The sequence below is a fragment of the Mastomys coucha genome, unplaced genomic scaffold (genome assembly GCF_008632895.1).
Source record: "Mastomys coucha isolate ucsf_1 unplaced genomic scaffold, UCSF_Mcou_1 pScaffold23, whole genome shotgun sequence".
NCBI classification, from domain to species: domain Eukaryota; kingdom Metazoa; phylum Chordata; class Mammalia; order Rodentia; family Muridae; genus Mastomys; species Mastomys coucha.
Window position 1 is genome coordinate 34,037,521 of NW_022196906.1, and position 21,578 is coordinate 34,059,098.

The 21,578-nt window shown below is 38.7% G+C and overlaps 1 protein-coding gene across 2 annotated transcripts; it reads right to left on the reverse strand.

Annotated features, from left to right (window-relative positions):
- Positions 1 to 1,711: 1,711 nt before the first annotated feature.
- Positions 1,712 to 8,164, reverse strand: LOC116072783 (olfactory receptor 8D4). 2 transcript variants are annotated; one of them, XM_031344353.1, is made up of 2 exons: positions 2,930 to 2,967; positions 1,712 to 2,827 (listed from the first exon to the last, which is right to left on the reverse strand). In XM_031344353.1, exons 1-2 carry the CDS (start codon positions 2,930 to 2,932, stop codon positions 1,805 to 1,807), a joined length of 1,026 nt encoding a protein of 341 aa, XP_031200213.1. In that variant the 5' UTR covers positions 2,933 to 2,967; the 3' UTR covers positions 1,712 to 1,804. The 2 variants fall into 2 exon arrangements, with proteins under 2 accessions (XP_031200213.1, XP_031200214.1); XM_031344354.1 differs by lacking the exon at positions 2,930 to 2,967 and adding an exon at positions 8,153 to 8,164 and having other exon boundaries at positions 1,805 to 2,746.
- Positions 8,165 to 21,578: the final 13,414 nt, after the last annotated feature.

Sequence of the window (21,578 nt, forward strand, 5' to 3'; positions counted from 1 at the left end):
CACAGAGGGACTTTTTTTCTATCAGCAGACAGAGCTAGCTAGCTACTAAGATATAGTTGCAGTTTCCTTGGATTAACCATATTTAAATGTTTGCCTATGCCGTGGTCTGTCATGTCCACTCCCTGGGATAGCAGAAGACCTTTTTTAGGTGGAGACCATTCTCTTACCATTTAGTCTGATGTATCTTTGTTTATTAAAATGTATGAAAGGCAACAGTGCCTCACATGTGTACCTCTGGTGAGAATGCTGTTCTGGGCTTGGAAGTCTGCTTATTAGCTGCCTGGAAACATGCTAAGACCAGCTTTTCTGTCTCTAGTGTTCTGTCTTTCCTCTGATCTGGTCAGCCTGACCATCTCACACTTAGCAAACCCTATCATTTATTTTCCTTATTATTCTTAGCCCCACTATTGTAACCCTAACTTTTTTAAAACTGCAAATAGACTTTTTCCATACAATATACTCTAATCATGATTTCCTTGCCTCACAACTTCTCCAAGATCCTCCTCACCTCCCCATCCACCAAATCCACATTCTTTGTTTCTCTCTCTGTCTCTTGCTGGTCATGAATTTAAAGACATGAAAAGGGGAAGGGAATCTACAAACCCTAAATGGGCCTGACAGGTATGGGTTTCAGACAGCAACCTTGTGCTGCTGGATTTCAAACTCTCATGATCAGGTTAATTTTAACCTTTAAAATCAACTCTTTGCAGACATCCTGATGCTGTTAAAGGAATAAATAATCTGGAGAATGTCTTGCTTAGCTTATCACAGTTCTTACCTGGAAGGCATAACATCAGAGAGTGATTTCCAAACAGAATCTTGTGCTGTCCTTCATAGCCACCCAAAGCCACCAAAATTGGAATCACTGCTTTGCAGTAGCACTTTGGGAGTTTTGGTTGGTTGGTTAGTTGTTTCGGTTTGTGTTTGTGTTTGTTTTCTTTTCCCCAGACATGTGCAGTGGCATTTCAGTGCACCTGCTCTGGGTCCGCCTCATTTTGCCTCAGATGAGCTCTCGTTACAGTCAGTGAGCCTCATTTTGCTTTTCACATTCACAAATACATATTTGAAATCATTTAATATAATGTTTTGTCCAAAACATACTACTAGCTAAAAATTAAAGGTAACCTAATTTAAAGTATAGAGGGAAAAGAAAGTCTTTTACAGAACCCAAGCAGAAAGCGGTAAGTAAAGTACTGCACACACACTGGTAAGATGGAGAAGAAACACGTAATATTTGGATATGCTATGGCTCCTGCTTGGATAGTCAGATGGCAACTAGTCTCACTGAGGTCAGATTAGCTTGATACTTTGCTTAATCATCTAATCCACTAAAATAAAGCTTTAGATTTTAATGAGCACTTTACAGTAAACACCTAGCCAAACTTCCTGCATATTTGCTCTAAAGTTTTGCAGTGAGTTCTGTCACAGTACTCATTTTTGTTTGGTTTGTTTCCTTTAAATTATTATGCAGTACACTGTGGTTGTTTGCTGTTGTTGTTGTTTTGTTTGTTTAGTTTTCTCTTGAAGTGAGATTTAGGAAAACAAGGATAAAAAATAAATTGTTGCTTAATTCTGGTAGTGATATGAAACTTCATATCTAAAATATATGTTACTGCTTACTCTCATATTTACTGTATTACATTATGTTAACATTAGGTTTGTTTAATTCAGCCATCTGAATATGTGTAATATAGTTACATAGATAGCCCAGCTCAGATCGCTTTGAAGGAGTCAAAGTATATAAATACATGCATATAAACACAATTAGCAATACATAAATACACCTTAGTAAAAAGTGTATTTATTAGGAAGATATTTTTCTTCTTACGAGCTTCACCAGTGCATTTTTTACTTCCTTGTTCCTCAGACTGTAGATCAGTGGATTTAACATGGGAATCACTGTGGTATAAAACACTGAGGTCACTTTTTCATGGATGAGTGAATCATTAGAAGCAGGTTTCAGATACATGGACATGAGAGAGCCATAAAATATAAGAACAGCTGTCAGATGGGAGCTGCAGGTGCTGAAGGCTTTGGACCTGCCCTCTTTAGAGTGGATGCGGAGGATATTGGTCAGGATAAACCCATAGGAAATGACTATTGTCAAGCTGGTGGCTATCATGTTAAATCCACCAATGACAAAAATCAAAAGTTCATCAATGTAAGTGCTGGAGCAGGAGAGTTGAATAAGAGGGACAATGTCACAGAAATAATGTTTAATGATGTTGGATTTGCAGAAAGATAACCTTAATATACATCCCCCGTGAATCACGGCATCAGTAAAGCCCACTGAAAAGACAGCAGCCACCAGAAGAGAACAGACCCGGGGTGACATGATAACAGCATAGAGCAGTGGACTGCAGATGGCCACATAGCGATCATAGGCCATGGCTGCCAACATGTAGCATTCGGAGATGACAAAAATACAGAAAAAGAACAGCTGAGCCATACAATCAGGATACGAGATAGCTTTATCCCTGCTTAAAAACCCCACCAGCATTTTGGGGGTAACAACAGAAGAGTAACAGAAATCTAAAAAAGACAAACTACTGAGGAAATAATACATGGGGGTATGAAGTTGAGAGTTCAGCTTGATGACTGCAATCATGCCAAGATTTCCCACCACAGTGACTATGTAAATCCCCAAGAACAGGCAGAAAAGGGGCAGCTGAAGCGTTGGCTCCTCAGTTAATCCCAGTAACAGAAACTCAGTCACTGTGGAGTGATTCCTTATGCTCATTCTCCTCTGAGAATTTGTAAAGATGAGGAAAAATTGCCAAATGAAGGAAAAATGCTCTCTAATCTTCCAGAGCCCAGTTGTTTCTAGCTGTGAAAACAAAGTCATAAAATTCAAAGGTAAGTATGCACATTGGAAAGTCAGAACACACCCTCCTACCATTGACTTTTATGAACCACCAATACAATTTACCATCTCCTCCTAGGCTTCCTCCTGGTAAAGGACAAAACATTCCGCCCCAGAATTTGAGACAAAGGTGATTCTATGGAGTGTGAAGGCATTCTCCTGAGGACTATATAGCATAAAATATTTCCAAATGTATTTAACAATAGGCCACTTGATAATAGGACATGATAGATAGATAGATAGATAGATGATAGATATATAGATAGATGATAGATGATAGATATATAGATAGATGATAGATGATAGATATATAGATAGATGATAGATGATAGATAGATAGATGATAGATAAATAGGTAGATAGATAGATAGACATACAGACAGACACTTGGGAAACAAGTTCTCCTGCATGTGATTTGTAATACTTTAAAGGCGACTTTAAATGGTTTTCCTGATTTTAAGTTTATTCTTTTCACACTGAATGAGTGATGGGAGAATATAGACCACACAAAGCCATTGAAGCTTTTCTTGAACTCATCTACTCTCTGGGCTAAGACTTCTCTCCTCAGTACCACTTCCACTATTGGAACATCAGCAACCCAAAGATCTGGGTATCTCTGCCTGGAGGCCTCCAAACAGCATTTCTTGCCAAGTCCTGTCCTCTCATGAAGAGATAAAATGGTGCCATTCTGGAGTGTCCTGCACTCAGGTCAAGCAAGACCTTGTCTCTGAGATCTGACTAGTTTTTCCTTAGTTTTTGTGCTGATCCCACAGATCTCTGTGTGGTCTCTCAGTACACGTGGGCTTCTATCTATCATTTTCTTGACCTGTGTGGCTCTTCAAGAAGCTGTTCTCTTTTGGTTTCCAAACAGTAACTAATATTAAGGACACTTTATTTGGCTACCTGAACTTCCAAAGAGGAAGAAATTCTTAATTCCCTGGGCCCTCTTTCTTTCAGAAGAAAGGGAATTTAATGATATTCAACAGATGTTCTGTTAGTGAGGCTCAACTCTAAGAAGCATACTTTTTTTGTAACATGAGCAAATGGGGGTACTCAATTGCCCTTGGTCTGTACCTTTCCCATTATCCTTTACCAGTTAGGTTACACATGTGCGGGTTAGGTTACATTGTAACCAGTTAGGTTACAATGTTGACTGTACAGAAAGACAAGTAAAAGTAGCATTCAACTAAATTCATATTCTAGGGTTTTATTTCACCTTTGATCTCCTGGATGTTTCATACCCGTCTTTAATATGCCCTAAGTGTTGCAAACACACTAACAATTCTCAATTCGTATCTAACCCTCCCCAACAAGCTTCTACTCTTGCTAGTCTTGCTATCAAAGTAAAATGTCTCTCCTCTTCCATATCTCTTCTTTTGTTCTAGTGTCCTACATATTTCTGTCTTCTGTTCAAGCCAGTTAGTTCTCTTTTTTATTTTTCCTAATTCCCGTGAAAATTCCACATTTATATCTTTTCTATTTAAAGTGATCCTTTGCCCATCAACATCAGCATCACTTGAAAACCTGTTAGGACAAATCTTTGAATAAATCTTGTATTTCACATTTATGGGACATATTGAATAAAAGTAGCAAAACTTAAAAGTGCTCAGTAGCCATTTATAGATAAAGGCTATTCTATTGTAAATACTTTTACAAATATTTTCTAAATCTAAAGTCTCATTATGAATACAGAGGGTAACAAAAGAACACTAATAATAGTTCTTTTCATGTCTCTAAGACTTATAGGGAAGTCACTGGTCCAAAATGTAGTCTTTGTGAAGTTTTTATATATAAAACTTAGAAATACTGCCAAACATTGTTGTATAAATAAGAACAAAAGTATGAATAGACTCTAACATTATAAATTTGGAAAAGTATGTTTTGAAGCTCAATCTAATGGCACCTTCTCTCCACTACTGCCACTGACTCAGTTGGGCACAAATCTGCTAAGACTCTAGAGCTCATGGGGGAAATTGTGAGTGAATTGTAGGCAGTTTTCATAGTCAGATGATATGAGCATCATAATTCTGAAACTCACCTTCTTCCTCCTGGCGGCTTTAGGTGAGAGTCTCTTCTTTTTCCCTACTCTTCCAAGAAGTAAATATGGATTAATTATACCATCTTCCCTAACTATCTAAACAATAACAGATAATAAGATGCTGAGAGGTCTTAGTTCAAAGCATGTTTTAAATGGATAAATATAAAGACATGTCATCCCTGGGGCTTCTTTTCTCCTGAGGTCCAGCAGCCTGTGTATTTGTAAGATCTGGTCCCAAGCTGCACTACATGTATCCATCATAGATTAGGCACACTGTACAAGGCTTCCAAATACTCCCTTAGAGCTTTTGCAACCCACTGGTTCTATAGGCCTACCACATACCCTGCTGGGATATGCTGTTCAATAATGAAGCATCCTAGGAAGCATCTATGTGTTCATAGGTGTTGTTTGACCTCAGAATTGGAAAACCTCAATACTATAGAGTATAGTAGATTACAAATTATACCATTAAAAGTAGAGTGAATTTAATTAAGCTGGGGGGATATGATATACTTGGAATATAGATAAGGATAAGAACAGAGAAAGTTAAGACACAGAAAACACAAGAACGTATAAAGGTCATCAGGGAGGTTGAGTGTTCCTGAATAAACGAACTGGTTCCATGTTTCCAGATCTAATAACCATGAAAGCAACATGCCCCAAGGGTACAAAGACCTGGCCTCTGGTTCCTAGTCATGGATCTCTGGGATGTCTGGCAGAATGATTCATAATATTTGGATGAGCTTTTTTTTTTTTTTTTTTTTTTTGGTGACCTTAAACAGTACATGTACTTGAACATTCTGAAATGTCAGGGAAAAATAACTAAACCTGGTTTTGAGAATACCTCATAATTAGTTATGAATTGTCTATTACATTAAAACTAGAATCTCTAGGGCATGGAAAAAATAAACAAATATATGTGGCCTTTCTTTTTGTTACTTTGGTGTTAAACTATACACTGAAATCAACCTATATTCTTAGGAATCATACCTTTGGGTTCATCAATATCTCCTTAATGGTCTACCTTTTAAGGTATCATGCCTATAGAACTTCTTCCAATACACACAGAGACACACACACACACAAATCTAGACTCTACATGTGAAAGAAAACATACATTATTTATTTTTGAATCTGTATTATTTTGCTTAACAATAATCATCAGTTCCATCAATTTTCCTACAAATATTCTTTCTTTTTTTTATATAACTGGGAAAAATCCATTTGTATATGTACCATATTTTTACCCATGTATCTCTTGTAGACATGTATGCTGGCTCTAGTTCTTAACTATTATAAGAAGCGCTGCAATAAACAGTGATGTACATTCTCTTTGTACTGTATGAAATATGCCCAGGAGTGATACAGCTGAGTCATATTGTATGCCAGGTTTTGTTCCCTCAGGAAACTCCATCATAATATTAACAGTGACCACACCAGTCCACACTCCCTTAACTATTGCTTAACTATTGCTCTCTCCCCAAATGCCTTCTAGCATTTGCTATTTGCTTTTTTTAGTAATAGCCCTTCAGACAAGGTGGGAAAATGGTCCCTAAAATCGGTTTTAGCCTGTGTTTTCTTGGTGACTAAAGATGCTGATCACTTTTTCAAACATTTATTTGCCCTTTTTTATATTTTTATTTGAAAGGTGCCAATTTACTAATCATATGTCAGTTTACTGTGACACTTGTTGACTGGAGGACATGGGATTTTTGGTGTTTATTTTTTTTATTTCTTTATATGTTCCAAATCCCTTGCTTAATGTTTAGTTGGAAAAGCTTCTGTTTTTCCATTTTGTAGGCTGTCGTTCCACTCTAGTGATGTTTTTCACTTGCCTCTGCTTGTATCTTAAAATGCTTCTCTCTGGCTATTTTGGTGTTTTATATTAGAGTCTTAGCCAGACTAACCAGAGGGCATAGAGACAATATCCAAATTAACAAAATCATAAATGAAAAGGGAGATATAACAACAGAAACTGAGGAAATAATGAAAGAAAATGATTGTGAATAATGCTGTGGTCTGGAAAGACTGAGACATTACAAAAAGAAGGGAAAAATGGGGGAAAGCAACTTCTCAATAATGAAAGTGTTCAAAAATGAAATTAGATAAAGGTAATAGTGGCTTTACAAAATAAAACAAACTTTTTCAAAATAATCAAAATGATAAACTCAAAATGTGACTAAAAGCTTATCAGAGAAAAACAGAAAGCATGGAGACAAAAAAGAAGAGAAAAGAAAAAAAGAAAAGGAAAAGATGAGGAAAATATGAAGAAAACAGATCACCAAATATTGAAAACAATGTGTGACTAATATCTCTTAACATCCATGGACTCAATTCCCCAATAAAGAGATATAGACTAACAAACTGGGTATGTAAACAGGACTCAACATTTTGCTGCATACAGGAAACACACCTCAGTGACAAAGACAGTCACTACCTCAGAATAAAGGGCTAGAAAACAATTTTCTATGCAAATGGTTCCAAGAAGTAAGCTGGAGTAGCCATTCTAATATCAAATAAAATCAACTTTCAATGAAAAGTTATCAAAAAGAACAAGAAAGGCCACTTCATACTCATCAAAGGAAAAATCTACCAAGAACTCTCAATTCTGAACATCCATGCTCCAAATGCAAGGGCACCCACATTCATAAAAGAAACCTTACCAAAGCTCAAAGCACACATTGCACCCCACACAATAAAAGTGGGAGACTTCAACACCCCACTCTCAAATCATGAAAGTAGAAATTAAACAGAGACACAGTGAAACTAACAGAAGGTATAAACCAAATGGATCTAACAGATATTTATAGAACATTTCATCCTAAAGCAAAAGAATATACCTTCTTCTCAGCACCTCATGGTACCTTCTCCAAAACTGACCATATAATTGGTCAAAAAACAGGCCTCAACAGATACAAGAAGATTGAAATAATTTCATGCATCCTATTAGATCACCACAGACTAAGGCTGGTCTACAATACCAACAAAACAACAGAAAGCACTAATACACATGGAAGCTGAACAATACTCTACTCAATGATAACTTGGTCAAGGAAGAAAGAAAGAGAGAAAGAAAGAAAGAAAGAAAGAAAGAAAGAAAGAAAGAAAGAAAGAAAGAAAGAAAGAGAAAGAAATTAAAGACTTTTTAGAATTCAATGAAAATGAAGGCACAACATACCCAAACTTATGAGACACAAAGAAAGCAGTGCTAAGAGGAAAACTCATAGTTCTGAGTGCCTCCAAAAAGAAACTGGAGCGAGCATACATTATCAGCTTAACAGCACACCTGAAAGCTCTAGAGCAAAAATGAGCAAATATACCCAAGAGGAGTAGACATTAGGAAATAATCAAACTCAGGCCTAAAATCAATCAAGTAGTAACAAAAAGAACTATAAAAGAATCAACAAAACCAGGAGCTAGTTCTTTGAGAAAATCAACAAGATAGATGAACCCTTAGCCAGACTAACCAGACAGCACAGAGACAGTATCCAAATTAACAAAATCAGAAATGAAAAGGGAGATATAACAACAGAAACTGAGGAAACTCAAAAAATCATCAGATCCTACTACAAAAGCCTATATTCAACAAAACTGGAAAATCTGGATGAAATGGACAATTTTCTAGACAGATACCAAATACCTAAGTTAAATCAGAATCAAATAAACCATCTAAAGAGTCCCATAACCCCTAAAGAAATAGAAGCAGTCATTAAAGTCTCCCAACCAAAAAAAAAAAACCAACACCAGATGGGTTTAGTGCAGAATTCTATCAGACCTCCAAAAAAGACTTAATGCCAATACTCTTCAAACTATTCCACAGAATAGAAACAGATACCCAGTTCATTTTATGAAGCCACAGTTACACTGATTATTCTCCCTTGAAGATACAACTGCTTCTGTCTAATCAGGAACCTGTCACAATTTCCTCTCATAGAGGACTTTATAAGAGATTTTTTTTCAACTTCTATCATGTTTAATGTTCCAAATAGATTTAAAAAACTGGTTGAGTGTGTATTGCTTTTAGCTTCAGAAGATATCATGTATATTTAAGAGGCACTTAAGTATTATGAATTATTTTGGTGACTTAAAAAAAATGTCAGTACTGAGTTGTATATTTTAAAATAAGCTTTATTCGTTTAATAAAAATTTCAAAAATATTGCACAGCAAAAAAGAAAAGAAAAGAAAACAATGTGTGAACAAAACTAAATGAGTATGTTAAGGAGAAGGAAAAAGAAAGATATACAATAAAGGAAAGTTACCACTAAAGGTATAGTGAAAAGAGAATTGCAGTAGCAAAAATACACAAAAGGAAAGGTGGGAGGGAAGGAGAGAAGTAGGGAGGGAGGGAAAGAGAGAGGGAAGGAAGGAGAGAGGGAGGGAGGGAAGGAGAGAGGGAGGGAAAATGTGTTGGTGCTGCTTCGTTTTGGGTCTTTGGAACTTGGAGAGTAGTGTAAGTTAAATGCACAGGACAGGGAAGGGTGCCATGGAGCTAGGAAACCCTTCTTTACTATGGATTTTGCAGCATCTGTGTCTTCATTGGACAAGTGTCTGATGTTCTTCAGAACATTTTTTTTTTTTTTTGCTCCATGCTTCCTGTTCCTTTCTGCTATGCTTTTAGTGACATCTTGAGTTTAGTCACATTAATCCTTTCAGGACTTTGGATGGCCCCATACTTGGCTCTGCAGTCTGTTCTGCCACACACCAGCCAGAGCTTCTCCAGGTCAGACTCCCTGGAGTCACTCCAGATCTAGCTGGAGAGTATGTCCCAGATGGGAGCACAGGAGCAACCGGAGCACTGAGATCCGTACATGCTGCAGAGCACCTTTCTTAACAGCCTCAAGATTTCTGAAATGTCGAAGTATTCATCACCCTGCTGGAGAAATACAGCTTCAGTGTTCCACATCGGAGCTGGCTATTAAACTACAATGTCATTCTCAACCAATGTGATCTACTCAAGGTCACTGACGGCAGGGTTGTGTACTTCACTGTGCACTGACTGAGCCTCTTCCAGTCTCATGCTTCAACATGTCAGTGGATAGCACTCCTTCTCCCCACAGTTGCTTCCTAGGGATGCTGCTCACCCGGGAACTGAGACAGATTCAAGTCTAGCTCCCTGGCACACATCTGTCCCTTATTCCCAAACCCCCAAGGAATTGAGTTTTAACAAAAGATTCCCTCTCTTAATGGCACCTACCTACAGTGCTCTGTCTCACACAGTGACATAACTGAATTCCTCTCCACTGACTTGCCCTCTGAAGGAAGCACTGTTCTATCAACTTGATTTGAGGTGTGTGAGGACAGTGAGCTTGTTCTACACAAAGGACTGCCAGTCTCTCTTCACCAGGACACCTGGCCATTTGCCTGAGGCTTGTGCTTCTGTTCCCTGGCTCTGGAGCTGCGCAGCTCAGCTTCTTCTTTCTGATGAGTCACTCTTTCTCAGCCATTGCAGTTCTGTGTCACGGCTTTTCTGAATTTCTGAAGCTCTTTTTTCTCTCACTTTTTGCAATAGAGTCTATTGTTTCTTATGCTACTCTCCTCATTAATTGGGTGCATATAGGAAATCTCTAGTCTTGTCATCGTTTATTTCAAATGTTTTTCATACAACACATTATCACTGTATTAGTCAGTGTTCTCTAAAGAACTATATTTACATGCATATATGGGAGATATATATATATATACAGATAGATAGGTAGACAGATAGATAGATAGGTAGGTAGATAGATAGATAGATAGATAGATAGATAGATAGATAGATAGATAGATAGATAGAGATAGATAGATAGATAGAGATAGATAGATAGATAGATAGATAGATAGATAGATAGATAGATAGACAGACAGACAGACGATTTGCTTATAAGCTGTGGTTCAACTAAGCTAACAATGGCTGTATACCAATGGAAGGTCCAACAATTCAATAATAGTTTGGTTCCCAAGGCTGCATGTCACAGCTGGTCTTCAGTATTCACCAGAATCCTGAAGAAGTAAGCTCTAATGCCAGTGAAGGAGTGAACTTGCTAATGAGAGCAAGTGCAAGCAGACGAAGAGAGCAAGGTTCCTTCTTCCATGTCCTTTATATGGGTTGCAGGCAGAAGATATGGCTCCGATTAAAGGTAGATCTTCCCACCTCAAAAAGATGTGGATTGAAAGTGGATCTCCTGGCTTCAGGTGATTTAACTAAGAAAATATAAATCCCACACAGGTGTACCCAGCCACTAGGTCTTAGTTATTTCCAGATTTAGTCAAGTTGACAATCAAGAATGGCCACCACAGTCACATAACTTCCCTATCTCTAGCTCCTCCCACATTCTCTCCACTTCAGATCTGCCCAACTTCATGCCCCCTCCCTTCCCCTCTCCTTCCTTCTCTCTCTAAAAAAAAAAAAGTGAAAATGTAAACAAAACATTATAAAACACTCTAAGACACACTCAGAGAGAGACAGGGGGGTGGAGAGAGAGAAAGCTTGCAGTCCAATTTCGGCTGGCCAAGTACTCCTGGGCTTGAAGGCCTCCCTGGAGTGTCCTTGATTTACCCAAGTGACACTCCACTGGAGCAAACTGGTTTCCCCTTTCCCAGCACATATACACTGCAGCTGTATATCTTGGTTAGGTGCAGGGCCTTGTGTCCACATCTCCTTATCAGTGCTGGAATTTTGTCTGGTTGGCAGGAACCTATGCAGGTCTTAAGCATGCCTACAACATCTCTGTGAGCTCATTTATGAATCAGTCCTGTTGTATGTAGAAGACACTGTTTCCTGGAGTTCTCCCCTACCTCTCATTCTACATTTACACAAGATGTCATTTCTTTTCTTGATCATGGCCATTTGACTGGGATAGAATGAAAACTCAAAGTCGTTTTAATATGCATTTCCCTGATACCTAAGGATGTTGAACATTTGTAAATGTTTCTCAGTCATTTATGTTTCATCTTTTGAGACTCTGCTCAGTTCTATACCCAATATTTTATCAGGTTGTTTATTTTCTTGATACTCAGGGTTTGGAGACATTGGACTTTTGTGGGGTTTGGGGGGTTTTGGGGTTTGGGGGTTGGTTTGGGAGTTGGTTTGGGGGTTTTTTGCTTTGTTTTTTACTTACTTATATATTCTAGATATTAACCCTCTATCAGATGTATAATTTTCCCATTCTATAAGCAGCTGTAATTATGTAATAATGTAATTATGCATTACATAATATAACTATGTAATAATGGTATTCTTTGCTTTTTAGTTTTATAAAGTCCCATTTACTAACTATTGGTGTTAACAGCTATGTAAACAGAACCTCCTTTCTTGTGTCAAAGAAGATTTCAAAGTCTATCCTGTCTTTGTAAGCAAACAGATGACTTATGGACATATTTAAAATACAGTGGGAGTATGCTAAGTGAGTCAATTATTGTAAGAGCATCAAATACAATCTCATATTCCTGGCAACATGTCTAACACTCTGGTAAATGTGGACCACCTTCTCTTCCTGTTCAGCTTGGTGTCCTCTCTGCAACCTCCAAAAGCCAGATCTCAGTAAGTAAAAACACAAAACTTATGCTGTGAATTATCTACACCCACATCAAGATGGCTCAAGCTCCCACGAGTATTTTCTCACATGACCTCCTTCTAGAGAATAGCTAGGACTCAGAGCAAAGCAGACAATCCAGTCATGTGAGAATGCAAGGGAAAGTGACCTTGAGAGTCAAAGAAAGGTTAAGCACAGATACTTGGTTAAGTCCACGGATTCAACTAAGTAACACCAATGCTGGGAAACAGCAGGGGAAAATCCATATCTGTGCTTAACAAAGTGAAACTGGATATGAAATTAGATTAGGTTTATTGTAAAGAATGAAAAGGCCTTGTGCACACAGATAAGCCCTAGAGAAGCCAAGAGAGTTAAACATTCAGCTGACCTCTTCAGTGGGAGGAGGCACGTAGCTGCTCTTTCTGGAATGCCAGGAATGATGTAGTTTTACAGCCTGGTAATCCTTTGCTGTCTGATGAGAGACACTCTTGTCCCTGTCTCCTAGAATTTATGTTTTTACTTATCCTAGACTCTTTCCCCCTAAATCTTGAGGATTGCTTTTAAACCATAAAAGCCACTCTTATGAGTAATTTCTCATATACTTTACAACAGCCTAAGTGACTTCTATGTTATCTTAGGGCCAGGCCAATGCTGACACCACAGCCTTCACGTTCAACTCAGTCAAGCTAAACCTAGACCCTAAATCTTGGGCACTATCACTGAGTCAACAATATCCATTCTTGCAAAAGAAGCCAGATGTACTTTGTAAAGAATCTCACTGTAAACGTGTCTTAAATTGTTGTGTGCTTGGGACTAAGTTCATTGTTATCTAAATACTTTCCCAAAATTGTGCTGTGCTTAGATATGGCTAAAGTAAAATGATCTGGACAAGACACAAGAAGTTCTGGCCTGGCAAAGGTCACAATAAAATCAGGCTAAATGGAGTTTGATTTTTACCTTGGCCGCCTCCTTTTCATTCCCTGCCTGCTGTAAGGCCCATCAGGGAGCCTTATGGTGTGAGACTGGGACGTGGTTGTGGGCAGAAAATATTTATCTTTAAAATTAAATACTGTAAGTAACCATCTGTTCTACTTCCACTTTTTCTACTCACAGCACATTGCACAAAGATCTGTTCTAGATTATGAGCAAATGAATTATAAATGCTATAAATAATGTTTAATAAAAGAAAATTTTAAATAAAAGTCACCCTATCGTGACTATATACATACGTGTTCCTTCATTATTGCAAGTAGTTGATTTGTGAGATAAACATTATTCGTTATTTGCTATACAATACCATATAAAAACTAACTGATTGGGAAGAATAAGCCTAATCAAAGGCATAAATATTCACTGAATTACAGAGTCGGGAAATCTTACAGTATTGCAAAGTCCATCACCTACTTGTGCACGTGAGGAAATCTTATTCTAAAGGACTTTGTTCCCATCTCAGGAAGATTCCTGAATAAGAAAGAAAAGAAGTCAGAGACCAAGTAGTATAACATGCATCTGACTGCAACTGTAGAGATGCTCCATAAACATGTGTGGTGTGGATACTATTTGCATGGTAAAACTTTCTTCTCTTAGGCCCAGCAGTCAGAGGACAGGGTCCTTCAAGGAGGTCCCCCATGACTGATATTGAGTCTTTGTGACATTATTTTCCTATGTTAGGATTTCCAGCTACAGGAGACCTTGTACATGCTTGGACATACTTTCTTCAAGCTGGAGACAGAGTACCCAGGCATCAGATAAAGTCCGCTGCTGTTGGAGGATGTCTTGGCACCAGAAATACCAATGTGCATTTCCCATTGAGCCAACGGAGACAGACATCACCCTTTCCCTATAAGGTGAAAGAAAACAAGAGCTGGACAAGAATCCCAGAAACAGTACAAGTAAAAACTCACCCATGAGATTCTAGGATTACAAAAGTTCAGAAGTTCATTGTAATTTATTAGGCCTTATGATTCTCTCAATTACCACTAGATCACAGAGGCACATACACAATTCAGTTAAAACATAGAGAAACTAATTTAGGTTAGTAATCATTTTATCTTTCTTACAGTCTCTAGAGTTAGAATTATTTGGAAAGTCTTAATTGTCTCAATGGGAGCACATCCAATTATTTGAAGGTGAATCCTGCAATCATTAATGCAGGATTTATCATTTCTGTATCCTAAAGACTACTATTGTAGGAAGACACATTTATGTGTGGGTATAATTAAAGATGGATTCCCATTTTAAAAACTAGCCAGATGACTGCCTTGTCTGGTCTCAGTGAGAGAGGATGCACCTAATCCTATAAAGACTTGATGCCCCAGGGAGGGGAATGGGGGAGCATTGAGTGAGGGGAACACCCTCTCAGAGGCAAAAGGGAAGGGAGATGGAGTAAAGAACTCTTGGAGGGGGACCAGGAAGGGGGACAACATTTGGAATATAAATAAAACAACAAAAAAAATTGCCTCCAATCTTTTGTGGATATCTTACAGTTTCTATTGTTGTCACAAAATATCATGACTGGAAGAAATTTGGGGAGAAAAAAATGTATTTCATCTTACACTTCTAGGTAACAACCCATAACTAAACTAAGCCAGGGCAGGAACTTGGAGACAAATGAAGTAGCCCCTTGATGAGTGCAGCACTCAAGAGAGCTGCCCCCACCCCTAGCCTGGTCAGCACAGTAGAGCTGGCCCTGGTAATATGGGTGTGGGACAGTTGGCATGAGCTATAGAGAGCTGAACCAACTCAGCTACTGACCAGGAACTGATCCAGGGCTTTGAGCTACCCTGTCTAATGTTTACCCCATCTGCAAGCTGTTGGAGCATGTAAATAGGCTGGTCCTGCAGAACAAAAACAGCAGGATCTCCATGACTCAGTGAATCAGCAGGATATCCAAATGGAGCCTTGGTAAAGGTCTAGTATTGATGGTATAGCAGAAGCCACAAGCCTCGAACCAAACCAATGACTCATTGCAATGAACATTTGCAAGTGAACATGCTTGGACAAAAGGGTATATTGTGACACACTGCAACGTCCTCAGGTCCCATTTTCTCTATTCTGTTAGCTTTTGTGTTCTGTGGCCAGGTTATCTCACTTCTCTAAGTCAAGACTTCCTTATCAGCAATATTGATATAAAATGAAGCTGTTCTGTTTATTTTTGTATTTTTGAAGGCCACACAAGAAATATGCAAAGAGTTATTTTATAAAATATGAAGAGATTCACATAAATATGCTGCTATTAGTAGTGGTCATTGGCTATCCCCTAGGAAAGAAAATAATGAGAAAGTGAAACCATCTAGTTCCTCAGACTCCATCTCATTTCAGGATGCATTGACATATAATATGTGAACGTGAACATGACCTATATATCACAGGAGCATGTTAAAACACACATGACACAATGAACTGTGGATCTCTTAAAATTGTTTCTAACTGCCCATACTACCAATTACATGTAATATGGAACTTTTTATTCCATCCATATTTTGACATGTATGCATACAAACAGAAAGGGGAAAATAATATGCAAAAGCAAATTGGTTGTTTCAGTAGGACAGTATTTTTTATTTTTTCTTCTCCCATGTGTTTTATTCTAAATGTAGTTTCCCCTCCATCATCCCATCCAGTGCCTCCCCCCAACCCACACCACCTCAAATCCACTCCTCCTCCATTTCTCTTCAGAAAAGGGCAGGCTTCCCTTTGGTGTCCTTGACTCCTCTGGCACTGACAATCTTTGCCCTCTACCTTCCTCAGGCTTCCCTGAGCTTAACCTAATGTTTGCTTGTTAGTCTCTACATTAGACAGTATTATTTATAATTTTTTGAAATTTTTCACATCCTGTCATTCTGATTTGGGAGTTATTTTTAATAGTGATTTTAATGAAGTGATTTCACTTCTCAATATCAAGAGCTCTGTGTTGTTTCAGTAAAAATGAGTTTGTCAGATGCTTAACAACTAGAATTTAATTTATTGTTTAAGGATTTCAAAAGTGAGTACTGTATTTACATCAATTTTTACCCATCCCCTTCCAACTTCTCCTATACTACCCTTCCTCTCAAATTCATGACCTCCTCTTCTGTAATTACTGTTCACACACACATAAAAAATGTATATATAAATACAGCCTAATGAATCCATTTGCATAGGTGTATGTGTTGAGAGCTGGTAACTTAAGATTGTATAACTTTTTTTTTCTTTTCTTTTATTGGATATTTTCTTTATTTACATTTCAAATCTTATTCACTTTCTCTGTTTCCCCTCCAGAAACCCCCTATCCCATCCACCCTCCCCCTGCTTCTATGAGGGTGCTCCCTGACTCATCCACCCACTCCCACCTCCCCATCCTGGCATTCTCCTACACTGGAGCATTGAGCCTTCAAGGAACCAAGGGCTTCTCCTCCCATTAGTGTCCAACAAGGCCATCCTCTGCTACATATGCAGCTGGAGCCATGGGTCACTCCATATATTCTCTTTGGTTGGTAGCTTAGTCCCTGGGAGCTCTGGGGGGTCTGGTTAGCTGATGTGTTTGTTCTTCCTATGGAATTGCAAAACCCTTCAGCTCCTTCAATCCTTTCTCTAACTACTCCATTGGGGACCCCATGCTCAGTCTAATGGTTGGCTCCAAGCATCTGCCTCTGTATTTGTCATGCTCTGGCAGAGCCTCTCAGAAGACAGCTATATCAGGCTCCTATAATGAAAAAGAAAAGATTGAATAACTTATCAGAGAGTTCAGGCCAGGAAGAGATCAGGTACTATTTCAGATGCCATTAATTGACTATAACTCTTCACTTAGAACAGTGGTTCTCAACCTGTGGGTTGAGACCCCTTTGGGGTCTCCAAAATATTAATACTGCAATCCATATCCGTAGCAAAATTACAATTATAAAGTACCAACAAAAATAATTTTAGAGCTGGAGGTAACCACAACATAAGGAACTGCATTAAAGGGTCACAGCATTAGGAAGGCTTAGAACCAGATTTAGAGGTAGAGCCTTATGGGGTTTTCTCCAATCCACACTGGGATGTCAACTGATGATGTCATTGTTTAAGAAGATCCAGTTTAAGTAACCATAGTATTCAGAGGTCATGAGAACATCTTCTCTGTCATATACAGAAGACACTGTCTCATAGCAGACATCCTGGTCCTCTAGCTCTTAAAATCTCACTGCCACATTTTCCACATGTTCCCTGAGCCTTGGTTGTAGTAGTTGCGTTGTAGATGAATCAATGGTGGATGAGTCCTCCTAGATCAGTCCTCCTAGATCTGTATCTTGGTCAATTGTAATTTCTGTAATGATCTCCATCTGCTAAAAACAAGAAGCTTCATTGTTGAGTAGTAAGAGGAGCCTAAGAATAAGTTTTTAGAATGTGGTTATACATGTGCTAGTTTAGAAAGATGACAGTAATTGTTTCTCTTTAGAGTCCTTGACCTCACTAGACACAGGCAGTTGGCTAGGTCTATAGTATCAGCCATGAATTTCCTTCTATTAAGTGGGCTTTAAGTTCAATTCGACAGTCATTGGTTACCTTCACGGTAAATGTGCCACTATTGCACCTTGGGGGATATCTTGCCATGCTGCTCTTTGTTGTGGTTTTATAGTGATGCACAACTGTTGATTGCCTTACCCTCTTGTCAGTTTGACTAACACCTTCGGACACTATGAGAGCCACTCCTCAGGGTAGAAGCTTCCTCAGGGTAGAAGAATTTTTTAACAAAATATATTCCACCAGAAAGGGGAACACTCCTCCATTGTTGGTGGGACTGAAAACTTGTACAACCACTCTGGAAATCAATCGGGTAGTTTCTTAGAAAATTGTAAATCACTCTACCTGAAGACCTAGCTATACCACTCCTGTGAATATACCCAAAAGATGCCCTACCACACCCAAAGACACATGCTTCACTATGGTCGCAGCAGCCTTATGCATAATAGCTACAAACGGGAAACAATCCAGATGTTCCTTAACCAAAAAATGAATACAGAAAATGTGGTATATTTTCACAATGGAATACTATTTAGCTATTAAAAACAAGGACATCACAAATTTTGCAGGCAAATGGGTGGAACTAGGAAATATCATCATGAGTGAAGTAACCCAGACCCAAAAAGACATGCATGGTATGTCCTCACTGATAAGTAGATATTAGTTATAAAGTGCAGAATACCCATGATATACCCCACAGACCCAAGAAGTTAAACAAGAAGAAAGGCCCAAGCAAGGATGCTTAAATCACATTTAGAAGGCTAAACAAAAATAGTTATAGGAGACAGAGGAATGGAGGGTACTGAGTGGGAGAGGGGAGAGGGAAAGGAATGGGCAGGCAGAATAAGGTACAGGGAGAGACAGAAGAGAGGCCCATAAGGCAAGGAGAATGAATGGAAATCTGCAATTGGGGAAGGGGGTGGATCTTTAGGAAGTTCCAGAGACCTGGTATATATGGGAGGTTCTGGCCTTAGCTGAGATGTCAAACAGTGGGGACATGGAACTTGAAGAGGCCACCTCTTGTAGCCAGGCAGGACCCCCTAGTGGAGGGATAAGGATACTAACCCACCCACAAATCTTTCAACCCAAAACTTATCCTCTCTACAAGAAACACAAGTATGGAACAGAGACCAAAGAAAAGGTCAACCAAAAAATGGCCTACCTTGAAAACCATCCCATGGACAAGAACCAATCTCTGACATTTTTAATGATACTCTGTTATGCTTTCATACAGGAGCCTGGCATCACTGTCCTCTAAGAGGCTCTACCCAGCAGAGGACTGAAATAGATGCAGATACCCATAACTAAACTGTAGATGGAGGTCAGGGACACTTCTTGAAGATATGGGGGAAGGATTGAAGGCCCTGAAGTAATGGGAACCCCACAGGAAGTCCAAAATAGTCAACAAGCCATGACTCTTGGGAGCTCTCAGAGTCTGATCCACCAACCAAAGGATATACACGGGCTAGAACAAGGCCTGCAGCACATATGTAACAGATAGGCAGCTCAGTCTTCGTGGCTGCTTTGTCTGGCCTCAGTGGGAGAGAATGTGCCTAATCGGGCTGAGACTTGATGTGTCAGAGTGGAGCCTCACTCTCTCAGAGGAGAAGGTAAGGGCTAGAGGGGATGAGGGTATGAAGAGGCACTCTGTGAGGTGGGAACCAGGAGGAGCAGCAGTGTTTGGGATGCAAATTAATTAATCAATTAATTAATTAATAAAAAATTTCCTTCACCAAAGAAATTAGTACATTTCTTTCTAATTTAGACTAAGGTAAATTCTCAGGACACAAGCAGAAAGTGTCCAGGTTCTAAGACAAAATATTACTACCTCTATCCCAGTTGCTAATAGATCTTGTTTCTCTTTTGAAATCTCTTATGCAAGGTACCCATAATCCAGAAGTACCATATTCTAGGCTTCCACTGGAATGGCCAACTAAATGTGTTCTCAGAGTTCTGGAGTCTTAAGTTTCTTCTATAGTAACTACATTTTATCCATTTATGCTCTGACCCATTACCATTACCCACCAACATAGGTGGTTCCCTGGAGTACTTTCCAGTAAACTGCCCTCATGCAGATTTTCCCAGAATTCCCCTCTTAAAGAACCCAAAGATCCTTGGTCCCATGAAGATGAGATGCCCCAGTGTGGGAGAATGCCAGGGTGGGGTCACTGGAGTGGGTGAGTGGGTGGGGAGCACCCTCATAGAAGAAGAGGGATGGGATAGGGGAGTTCCAAAGGGGAAATGGGGAAAGAGGATAACATTTGAAATGTAAGTAAAGAAAATATCCAATAAAAGATAAAAAACAAAAAAAGAAAGAACTCAAAGGAACCTAGAAGCTATTGCTCAGATACCACTGACCATTTGCCAGATTCTCCTCAAGTGCTGTACATCTGAAGTCTTTGCTGAAATAATAGTGTTTTTTATAAAATTCTTATATGATATGAATCATTACCTCTAAGACTTGATCATTACTGAAGGGGGAAGAGCCAAGATTTAAACTTAAGATGCTAAATCTTTTCTCTTAACCATAAAGTCTTACTTCTAAGATTAAATTTAATCTGGAACACTGTCTTTTCAAAAATAAAACTATAAGGAAAATATATTACTATCAAATAATACATAACCAGCTCTGAGTTAAAAGGAATGTATTTGAGGCAATTAAAGAAGCCCTTTTGGATCCAAAAAAGATCCTGTGGTGAAAATTAAAAAAAAAAAAAAAATAGAAGGAAATTCTGTGGGTAGGCCTACATGGGTCTGTACCAGGTCCTCTGCATATACGTTGCAGCTATCAGCTTTGTACTTTTGTGGACTCATTCCTATGAATACAATCAGGTCTCTTTCTCTTGCACCTGATCTTTGGGACACTTTTCCACCTGTTAGGTTACCTTGTTCAACTTCAATATGAAAGTTTTTGTTTCATCTTATTGTATTTTATTTTGTCATGTTTGGTTGTTATCACTTAGGAGCCTTTTCTGTTTTGACAAAAAGGAAATAACTTCTGAGGAGAAGGAGGCAGGAAGGAGCTAAGAGGGGAGAGGGAATGATAATCAGGATCCTCTGTATGATAAATGAATATTTTCAATAAAAGGAAAATTTTTTGAAATTGGAAGGAAAAAGGCATGTCAAGACAATTGCATTTTTATAGCTCAGCAAAAAACATTTAAGGAGTTTTTAGAGCATCCCTCTGGATGCAAACCTAGTATGTACCATGGTTTTCTCCTCAAGGACTCCACAAAATGTGTTCTCTGCCAAATTACAAAGGCAGTTCTGACAAAAAAAAATGATCCTTATGCCTTAAAGAAGATAGTGAAATGAAATGGTCCAGTGGAACAGAACAATTTATTTGAGTTTCACTGCTTGATTCTCCCTCAAAGACAAATAAAATAGGCTTCTTTGAGAAATCATATTGAAGACCTGAGGGCCTACAACACATCTAAAATGTCTAATGGGCATTACCTCTTATGGTCCCAACTAACTGAGCACTCATCCAATAGAACTTAGGATTCTCCTTTTCACAAAACCCACTGGGTGTCACTAACCCTCTACAAAAGTATTCCAAGTCCTATTAAAGAGGGCTAGGACCTCTTTAGTCAAACCGGTCAAGTCTTTGAAATCTATTTCTGATCTCTCTCTCTCTCTCTCTCTCTCTCTCTCTCTCTCTCTCTCTCTCTCTCTCTCTCTCTT